This window comes from Hirundo rustica, chromosome 3 (genome assembly GCF_015227805.2).
Source record: "Hirundo rustica isolate bHirRus1 chromosome 3, bHirRus1.pri.v3, whole genome shotgun sequence".
Classification (NCBI taxonomy): domain Eukaryota; kingdom Metazoa; phylum Chordata; class Aves; order Passeriformes; family Hirundinidae; genus Hirundo; species Hirundo rustica.
Genome location: NC_053452.1, coordinates 44645847 through 44656806, shown reverse-complemented (window position 1 = coordinate 44656806; position 10960 = coordinate 44645847). Strand labels below are relative to the sequence as shown.

The window sequence follows — 10960 nt, the reverse complement described above, 5'->3', positions numbered from 1 at the left end:
ACTCCTTGCACACCCTTAGTCTTCAAGGTCAAGTAACTTCTATCCACCTCTTAAAGCTTTACAGATTATATAGATTTACCATCACCAGTAATTCTTACAGTATTCTATAATAAATTGTGAAGCTCTGACTTAAATGAAACTGCAATTTAAGAAACTCTTAAAAGAGCTCATCCAGTTCCGGTCACTGTATTTAGTGATGGAAAATGGAAACAAACACTGAATAGTTGATAAAATTTTGTGTTGCTACTGGCTGTGATGATACATTTTAAGTAACTATTTCTAATGAAAAAGAAGCTTGGAAATTTTCAGGAGGAGTAAAACCTTGTGTTTGGTTAGGAATTAATTCTGTATTTTACTATTCTGGCAGCATATTATTACTTCTACCCTGGACTACTTTTGTGAGTACTGACTGCTTTTGCTGCTTCTGTCTTCATTTCTGTTTTGACAGTAAGTTATGCTTCATGTGCTGTTTGGATTACTTTTGTGTTAAGATACTGATACTGAAGTCAGGCTGTAGACACCGTTTGTTACAGAGTCAAACAGTAGTTTATTTTAAAAATCTTGTAACTAAATTCACTCATATAATAAATGTGCATGATAAAATCTTAATTAGCTTGCACATAGTGCAACTAAATGTAACAGGATTTACAAAGCTTAAATATTGTATCTTAATCCAGACAGTGAAAACTTATTACATCGTGTATCCTGGGAGCTTGTTTATTACAAGTTCACTGATGTCTCTGTACTGATTACGATCATGTAGTTTTTCCAGAAAATCATCTTCTTTGTCTGACATACTGTTTTCCAGGACACCAAGTTCAAGATCAGACATGTCAGATGGCAAGTAAGAGCTAATTTGAGTTACTGACTGCTTTTGTCCTGTAGAGGTCTGGCCATTTCCTATATTCAGATCAGTCTCAGATTTAACTTGTTTGCTTCTCCGTGTAGGTATTTCTTTAATATGTCGATCACCCCTCTTCTCTTTCTTACTCATCTGTTGGGCTTTCTGCTCTTCATCTAATAATGATGCCTCCATCTCAGCAAGGTTAAGTGAATCAGCAGATTCAGCACTAGTTCCCATGCTGGTTTTAAAGTCACAGTTTCTCCTCAAAGACTGGACTGAAGATGAAGCTGAAGGAACTGGCACAAGATCTGAAGTACTCTGAGCTCTTTGACTTGTCTTTGAAATTCTGGACCTGCTGGATTCTGGCTCTGTATCTGACCTATCTTGCTTTGGTCTTTCAACCCACAGAGGTTCAGGACTGCTGTCAAGAACTTTCGAGTCTCTGCCTGCACACTCAGCACTGGTGAAATCTTCTGAATAAACTGTGTTCTCTGGACTAGCGACAAAGTCATCAGAGTATATGAATTCAGAGTTGTTTTCAACACTCCTGCTGGGACTTAATTTATGACTACTAACAAGAGACACATCATCATGGTCCATGGTTTTATTATGGATTAATTGTATTGCATCGTTGTAACTTCCTTTTGTATTAACATCTGATGGAAATGCTGCTGGGAGTTGAGCTTTTGCATTCTTTTCCTCATGAGCAGACTTTAACACAGTTTCCTCTGGTAAGGGGGCTGTAGTTATTTCATAAGGACATTCCTTTCTTGCAATTGAATCTTTCCTGGAGAGACTTGCAACAGGCTGTTTCTGCAGGTCAGGGGACACATCTCCTGTCACAGAAATGGATTCTGAGAGAACACTGTTTTCTAATGAAGTCTGAACAGTTTTATCCAACTGATTCTTCCACTTTGAATTGCCTCCTGTGCTACAATGCCTGCAAGACACCACATGCTGTTCTTCAGTATTTCTGACCAGCTTTCTCCTGGGTAAGGGGCTTCTCTCTTTCAGCATCTCCATTTGCTTTTTTCTGTACTGCTCCCTCCTTTCATGAATTATCAGCTTATCTGGGTTAGTCTGCTGCAGCCGTAGCCTCAGTGTATTTGTCAGCCCATACAACAGTTTCTTTCTGGGAGGTCTGTTCCCCTTAGCTTTGCAGTTCCTTTCACAGGCTGGCTGTCCCTGGGGCAGAGCTTTCTTGGGTCTTCTCCCAGCCCCATAAGACGCTGGGGATGTGGCCTTTTGACAGCCTTGTTTGAACTGCAGGCTCATGGCTTCACTGCTCCTGCCAGGCCCCACAGGTGTCTCTGGAGGCCTGAGGGCAGCGGAGCGACTGGGGGGCCGTGAGGCTGCGTCCCCACTCCCCGGGGCCTGGTAGAGCCAGGCAAGATGGGGGTGGACAGCAGCAGCAGGCACAGCACTGCGGGTGAGCACCGACAGCTCCGCCAGCAAGGCACTGAGTAGCGGCAGCTGCACCAGGGTATTGTGGGGCTGTCGAGGGCTGGTGGGGTGCAGCAGCGAGGGCCCAGCACTGGGACGTGGTAGGCTGTGGCCCTTGTCCTTCCCTTGCGGTCTCGGGGGCTCCACATGCTCCCACTGTTCCATTGTTGCTGGCGGCCGCTGAGGCTCAGCCGGCTCGCGACTGTAGTAGAGCAGCGGAGGGCAAAAGACGTTGCCTTCCAGCTCCTCATCCTCCACCTCTTCCTCCTCCTTCTCCTCGTCCGGCGGTTCGGGGGTGGCGGCAGGCGGTGTGGCAGCGCGGGGGCTGGCAGGACTCTCCTCACCGGCCCCCAGGCTGGTCAGGCGGTAGCCCAGGAGCAGCTCTCCGACGGGGCGGCCCGCGGTGTCCAGCAGCACGAAGCGGCCGCGGCGGCCGCAGGAGGAGGGCGCCCCGGGCCGCTGCAGCAGCTCGGCGGCGGGAGCCAAGGACACGGCGCAGCTGCCGAGGAGGCGGAGGGGTCCCGGGGCGAGCCCGGCGGGCAGCGCCAGGAGCAGGGCGCGGAGCGGGCGGCGGCGGAGCGCGACGAAAAGCGAGTCCGGGTCCCAGCGGAACAGGCAGCGCTTGCCGCGGCCGAAGGGGAAGAGCTGCCCCGGCCGCACGGGCGGCGCGGCGGCGGCGGGTCGCAGCACGAGGGTGGGGAAGTCCAAGAGGCGCAGCGCCACGGCCGGGTGTTCCGCGGGTCCCGGGAGCTCCGCGGACTCCGCCAGCCGCAGCGCCTCCACCAGCAGCTCCAGCGCGAACAACCCCTCCATGCCGCCCCGCGGGCCCCGCTCTCGCGAGAGGCCCGTGTGTGTGTGGGGCGCAGGCCGCTCTCTCGCGAGAGTCGCACCGCAGCACCGCTGCCCGTGCGGCGCATCCCGGGAGGCGCGGACGCCCAGCCCGCAGTGCTACGGGCCACGGGCCGGGGTCATGAGGGTCCTCGGCCCCGCGGCCCGCGGGAGGGCGGTGTGCCTCCAGCAGCTCCAGTGTGCCTCCAACAACCATGTTGGCCGCCTGCCCTGGTGTATGGGTGGGGTCAGCGGTCGCAGCCCACGGAAACCAGGAGCTCCCTGGTGTCCACTCACGAGCGGTTGGTGTGTCCTGGAAACAGCCGTCGTGTCCCTGCCCTCGGCTCTGAACACCCTGGTCGTGTATTCCCCACTGTGGTTCTCAAGAGACGGGAGGGGGGCGGTATGGGTCCTGTGCTCCATCAGGCAGCAGGAGTGGTGTTTGTGGAGGCTTTGAGGGACCTTAAACTGTGTTCCCGTTCACAGACTCACAGAACCAATTGGGTTGGAAAAGACCTCTGAGATCTTTGAGTCCAGTTTTTGTCTGAACACCGCCACGTCAACCAGACCATGGCACTCAGTGCCATTCCGGTCATGCCTTAAACACTTCCAGGGATGGTGACTCCATCACCTCCATGGGCAGCCCATAGCTATCTAATCAACTCTTCTGAGAAGGAATTCTTCCTAAGGTCCATCAAAATCTCTTTTGGCGCAGCTCAACACTGTGTCCTCTTGTCCCATCCATAATTGCAGCCTGTTCCCACTCCAAGAGAAATGGGGGTGTGTGTCAAGGGCTTTATACTGAAGAGTCTCTCCACAGTATCTTGGATATGCATTGATAAGCTCATATTTTCTGTCCTGTCTGCATGTAAAGTGGGAGTTGAAGTGAACACTAGTGAAGACTTTCACTCCTCAGCCTGCTGCCTGGCAAAGAGAGTGCCCTTCCCTCTCTGGCCATCCTTCCCTTACACCACAGACTCCTTACTACAGGGACAACGAATACTTGTTGAGCTAGAAAGAAAATAGTGCTGTTTTCTCCAATTAGTAACTTGACTCTAAAACAATGTCTCCTAAACTGAGAGTGTTGGGTTAAAATTACAGTACACCCTCACCTTTTACTAGCAAGAAAGTAACTAGAAGACCAATCCCCTTTCTCTTTCTGGTTATTTCCTCCTTTCTTCCCCCACCATCCTTCAGCTATGAATTCACAATTTTTTAGACAAATAGAAACCAACAGGAGGTGGTCAAAGAATCCAACTCTTCACTGTTGGTCAGGTCTCTTGATTATTATATAAACAACACCTTTCATTAGCTGTTATGTCTGAGAAGAGAGTTAAGGAGTTTGACTTCTGTGTTCAGGACTTACGAATTCAGTTCCTCCACTGCCGCTATTCTAAGCGCGTCTAAAAGTCTAAGAGCTGCACGTCCTCTGCCATCAAGGCTCCCAGTGTTCACATGTACCATTGTAATGGCATTGTGGCAGACAGGACAAATGGCCAATCTGTTTCACTATTGCCTCCATGTCCTGCCATCTGTCATCTGCTTTTCTTGTGTTTCCTTTTCCTCCAACCAGTTCCCACATCAGGAGGGCCTGACAGTGTAGTAGACATTCTCTATATAGGTGAAATGGCAAAAGTAAGACTTCCTGTTACACTGAAATTGACAGAAATTTCACAGTGGTCAAACAGTCACTCTTGAGGTTGCCCAGAAAGAAAATGGATCAGAATTTTGCCCATTTTGTAGATGGACATTATTGCTACTCAAACATTAAGAGGTTTAGTCCATGATTTCTATTCTCTTATATTTGAAACTTCCAGTCTTTGTAGGGGAAGATGGATCTTTCTGTGTGGTAATTACAAATGGATTTAGGGAGTGAATTATGGAAAAACCATTTCCTTTCTTTAAGATGCTGAGCCTCTGAAGTTTTCAGAGTGAAAATCAGACAATTTCTGTGTTTCGTTCTGAACTGACAATATAAATAAAAAGCGCTGAATACTTTTGAAAACTATAGGTGTTAATAAGCTGTGTAAGATCAGTCAGCTAGCTAGTGACAAAATTATTTAAATAGAAAGGAGTAAGGAATTTTAAGTTTGTTCCAGTTGGTGTGTTTTATTAAGTCAATCCTCTGGTCAAGAGGGCATATTTCTCTTCCAAATAAATGGAAAACAACATTTTGGGTTTGAGTTGCAAGTTAGGAGAAAAAGAGGTGTTTTCCTTCCTAATAGTTTTAGTTTCTACTAACCACCATTTAAAGGAGACTTGTGATAAGACTTACTTAGATTGCATATCACTGAAGAGTGATTTAGAAAACAGTCATGCTGCAGAAGTAGGGTTATGGAGCCAAGTTTCTTTGCCTTTACCACTCCAAATACCACAGATACCTATTTGGATCTACATAAGTTACATTTAGTAATCTTTTTAAAATAGCTCTGCTTCTTCTCAGTCCTTCTTTTCTTATAAAATAGACTTCAAAAATTCTGGCTTTTTTCTAAAAGACTGGAAGATGGAGGGATTTTGTTGATTCGGTGAAATCTTTCACTGACCTTGTTTGTATGTTTGAAGTACCAGCTTTCTATCTCAAAAAGTTCCAACCCAGACAATTGGTATCGTTAACAGCAACTCAACAACTTTGGTTCAAATCTAATTTTGAAGGCTTTGAAATGTCTGTTTTTGCCCTTAATTCCTGTACAATTTCAGATTTATCAATTTCTTTACACAAAGAGATGCGTCTATACAATTGTATGTCCGTTTATGGATCAAGACATACGTCACTTTAAAAAAAAATCTTGAGAAAGCATGGATTTTGCTAGATTCATAATTGAATCTGCCTATTCTGGTGTTGTTCTAAAGACTGTATTTTTTAGAGATCAAATGCTGGCATAAAGAGCCTCTGTTTACCTGCATATAAAATTGCTTTTCTCTGTGCGGAATATACAGGGTGATGCATGGAATTTGTGCAAATATTTAGCCTGGTGACACTCTGATTCAGAAGGGAGTCAGACAGTCTGCTGGAATATTCAGCTGCAACATAATAGCAGTTCTTAAAATACTCCAGCTTAAAATGCCACCCAGAGGAAACTTATTTGGTCTTTTCTCAGTTGTCTGTTGAATCAGTCACTTGTGAAAGGGCAATAAAGAGGAAGAAATTCAGGAATTAGCATGGCAGTCTTCAATAACTCTCTTCATCAGTTCAGAAAAAACACAAAAAATTATAAAATACATGAGCAAAGCATCTGAGGTTTTTGCAATTTATTTAAGTTTCTCTCTTGAAGAATCTAGAAGTTTTGAAAATGAGTAAGGTCAAATAAGAAAGCTGAATTTATTCAGAAATTGCTGTTTGCATATGTTTTGGTATATTGTGGAGAGTCTTGCAGGAAATGTTGCTGTTTTCTGTGTCTGGATTCTACTTCATGATCCTTAATTTTTTGCTGACCCAGATCTACTGATATATGAAGCAGTCTAGGAACAGTTGTAATGGTATTATTGGCACAGGCATTTTGATATCCATCAAAATGAAGGATACTGTGGCGTTGCCCCATTTCTCAGTGTGTATGTTCCTGTCCACAAAGTGCCCCATTGTTTGTGTGGTCAGAGCAGCTGGTACAGAATCTACTCAGTCATACAGCTCCAAAATTCCTTCCTTGTGTTGCTACCCCAAAGATGCTTGTGAACTCCTCTTACTTCAGTGTGATAGCTCTCACGTTTATTTTCACTCTCTACTATCTTTAGCAGACTTTGGGAGTGCTAAAATAAACATTCTTTGCCTAGTCATGTGGCCCTTCTCCATTTGGCAAACACCGTCTGTTTCCTGTCTTTTTAATGATTTCATTGCTTTCCTTAGTATTTTACTTTTTCAGAGTGATGAGAGTTGGGGCTTATGACAGAGCTACTTCTTTCAAGTCAGCAGGGGTGGCACACAGGATTGGTGGGGGAAATGGTGGCCTTTGAGATGCATGTGGTTTTCACAGCCAGCTTAGAAATACAACCCATGCCAGGTTGTCTTCCGATTCCAAATTTCTTCACGGATTAATGAGACTGCGGCAAAGCACAGCTTCTCCTTCTGTACTGAGCAGTCATCATCATCTTTCTTAGATGCAGCAAAACTCAGTCCGAGTAGACATCTAAAGGAAACAAGGAAAAATCTGCCAAATACTGTGAGAGACAACAGGAAGCAGGTTGTCACAAATACAGGAGTTCAGACAACTATATTGAACATGACAGTGAGACATATCCATAAAGGTTGCATCTGAGGTGCTTTCCTTTATTTGAAAAGGGTTCTCATTAAAGCAAATATACATTTTTGTTTAAAACAAAACAATAGTGAAGGGTCAACCTCAGGATTCAGCTAACTGAATATTCTTTTTATAATGCCCAGCAACATTCAAAGCCAATTTCCTTAAATATCTGGGTGTTATTAGCATATGGAGGCTCTTCTATCAGTTTCTTATTTTTTATAAACCATCACAAACGCATTTGGTATTAACAGAAATTCCATGGGTTCACATGCTGTCATTTATAATTAATTAATGTATCATTGTTTAAACTGTGTTACTTCCCCTCCAATAGCTGTGAAGCTCTCAAAAGTCCTCAGAAGTATTTGATTTATTTCCTTTGGCTTCATGGTTGCAGCCCATACTTGTCATGTGTCAGGCACATATGTAGTGAATGAGGAGAGGATTCCAGGTGCTTAGCCATCTGAAGAGGACAGCTTAATCACACAAAAGAGCAGTTCCTGGATATGTGTGAGGAGCACAAAAAACGTACAGCAGGAATTTTTGTCAAGGTGTGGAGATTGTTAATATTCCTGTTGTAACTGTATGGCCAGAGAGGTCCTCAGCTCCTCTCAGAGACATTGTATTTGCAGGCAGTGATTTTTCAGACTCATCACCTCCTAAAAGGATATGTTTACAGCATTTCTATAGCTCAAGCTGGGAACCATTGGGGGCAAATTGCAGTTCAAATATCTGACAGGGCTTCTGACAGCGAAAGCTCTCGTAAGCCTCGGGATGGTTCTTAAAATCATTCAATAGTTAGATGAGGTTTCATTAAAATAGAAAATCAGAGACGTCTGCAAATATTTGAGTAGGAAACAGTACTGTGTGCTTTGTACCATCACACGGATGACACTCGTTTAATCTGTCATAATTACCATTGTAAAGTATGTTTTTTCAGAGTGGGTTTGTTTTTTGTTTACAGTACAGCTGTTTTGTTTACTGCACATTTTCAACCACTGATGTTTTCCTTTTTCCCTTTAAAAACAACTTGAAACTAATTTGACTGTTTTGAGAGTTCTCCTTTAGAGAGAGCAAAATAAAAAGAGACAGGCATGTTGCTGTGCAGAGCTAGACCAGATCCTCCTCACTGGATGTGCATGAGGCTGAGTTATATCTAGGTGCCTGTGCCTGGTAGGAAGAGGGCAGAAAAATTCCATTCCGCTTAGTTAATTGGATTTATGAAGCTGCTTGTTGAGGTTGCAGAAAGAAGAACCAATAAGCCCTTGTCTTGATTTGGAAAGACAGTTGTCTGCCAGGAAAAGCTGGAGCTTCCCTTGGAATGGAGATTGTGAACCCCCTCCCTCTGAATTATTATCATTTTGAAATTAAGGTGCTTTCAGGCAAAGATGTGGAAATAGGAATAACAGTTCTTTTCTAGGAATATTAAAAATAAAAATGTAGTAGTACAGAAAAAGCAAGCAAACAAAAAAGAAAACACTGACAGAGTCAGAATACAACCTGACACCCTGTTGGTCAGGGTTTTGGTAGCAGTACAAGTAAGTCCCCCTGGAGTGACAGATGTAGTTCTGTTGGAGCAGAGGTGATCCTGTAGAAGGGTGTAGTTTTCCTCTGAAGGTCTAGTGGTCGTGAGATGGGTCTGGTGTTCCTCTGGGAATCCAGTGTAAACAGGCTGTCCTGGTGTTCTGACTCTCAGTTTTTATCCAGGTAGTAATGCTGGGCTCCTCCCAGTGGGTGGAGCATCTCACAATGGGATTGTAATTTTCTCAGTCATGCAGAGAGCCTTAATGGCCCATTAACAGAAGATATTCTCCTGGAGGAAGGATGGGTTGTGGAAGAGTTAAAGAAAACACCTCCCCAACTGGTTTCAAGAGATGGCAATAGCATACTTTTGGTTACATCTTGCATTGCAGCCCAAGACAGCCCTGTATTTTTCATGTCCCTTTTTGTTTTCCAAGGAGACACGATAGTTCAGTAAGGCGGATTGTGAGAGAGATGGCTCTGTCATGAATGTTTGTCCTTGGCTTGCCTGACACTGGGATTTCCAGTCAAAAGGTGAGGTTCTTTTCTTGGCTAAATGTTCCAGGGATCTCAACAGTGGTGTCTCTTCCTCATGCTTCATCCCTTCTAGCTTTTGTCCTTGCTCTGCCAGGCAGCAAGCGTGGGGTACTTCCCACTGATGTCTTGCTAATGTCTGTAACTTGTGGACTCCTTCTCACCATGGTAGTAGCTGTGATATGAAACTTAAATGTATGGACAGGGAAAAACCATGGCCCATTACATGGCTTTATTGATTAGAAAGAAGGAATAAACTGTGTTTTTGGATGATAAATGTGGGAATCTGTAGATCTAGCTTCACTTTTCTCTTTTGATGTAGATCTCCTTGGGAAGATTTCATTTCTCTGTACTTGAATTCCTCTTAGAAGGCATGACCAGTGTTTCACCGAGGTGCCGAGTGAGTAAATACCCCCTGGAAGGGAACAAATATCTGATTTGCTGAGAGCGCAGCATCCCTGCCCACCCTGCAGGCCCCTTTCCCTGGGGAGTGATGGCAAGTGGCTGTCATCTGGATTATTTTGCTTGCCCCTGAAATGCAGTACCACAGCACAGTGGTGAGGCCACCAGCAGCAAAGAGCAGATGGAAGCGAGCAATTCCATATTGTGAGACCTGCCCTGCTCTGTCCTGTGTTTCAGAAGTGGCACTGCAGCACAAGGGGAGCACTGAGAGGCCGGTGCATCATTCCCTGTGTTGCCATGCAGGGCTCTTAGGCACTGAAAATGTGGCAGCCTGCCTGAGCTAATTATTTCCCCAGCTCCTGGGAGGGACGGTTCAGGCACAGCTGACACAACTGCACTGCTGCCACTTCCTCGGCTGGCCCCGGCTGGGCATCCCAGTGCTGCGCTTAGTTGCAGAGTGTAGCTGTGCCTGTAGCGGCTTTTACAGATTGTCACAATGCTGGAAAAGTATTTAATTCACTGCAATGCAAATAGCCCTGTGGGCTACAGCTAGGGAGGAAAATAGACTTGTTTCTCTTGTGCTAGCCTGTGTGGCGGGATGACACAGTGCTGTCTGTTTTAAGCCCCTGACACAAGGTCAGGCAAAAGCTGTGCCAGTGCAGAGGCCTGGCGGGCCAAACTCTCTCCTTGCTAGCTCCACTGACCTTTTGTGAGCTAATTCAGGGATGTCTTTTGGCCCAGTAAGTTCAGCTAAAGCATCTGTATTGCTGTAACACAAAACATCCTGGTTTTGCTGGGATGTCTTTTAAGCCCATTGCTATTTTTGTGCAGTTTCTTGCATTTCCTATTTGAACAGTTCCTGTCGGAAGCATGCATTGTTTGGGAAGGCGTGACATTAATTACCGTGTGAATTACTTGTTGTGTGGGTACCAAGGAAGAAATACATGGGAACTGTTCCAAAGAGTCTTTAATGAGTTCAGTCATCCAAGATCCTGATTTTCATCTCATAAATAATAAACTGTCCTCAATATGCTAATTTAAATTTGCTTTTAAATTGCTTATTTTAATTTTGCAGGGGAAATAATCAAGAAAAAGTTCTGAAAAATGCAGGCCTGCTCTGTTTCTGTACTAGGTCACTCAGGAGTGTAGTTACTTG

General features: G+C 45.0%; 1 protein-coding gene across 1 annotated transcript; it reads right to left on the bottom strand.

Annotated features, from left to right (window-relative positions):
• Positions 1 to 331: 331 nt before the first annotated feature.
• On the bottom strand, positions 332 to 3100 carry MAP10 (microtubule associated protein 10). Its single transcript, XM_040059080.1, has one exon. It carries the CDS (start codon positions 3098 to 3100, stop codon positions 692 to 694), a length of 2409 nt encoding a protein of 802 aa, XP_039915014.1. The 3' UTR covers positions 332 to 691.
• Positions 3101 to 10960: the final 7860 nt, after the last annotated feature.

Excerpts from the sequence above, each read along its gene's own strand:
- MAP10 (XM_040059080.1), bottom strand. The coding sequence starts at position 3,100 with ATGGAGGGGTTGTTCGCGCTGGAGCTGCTGGTGGAGGCGCTGCGGCTG.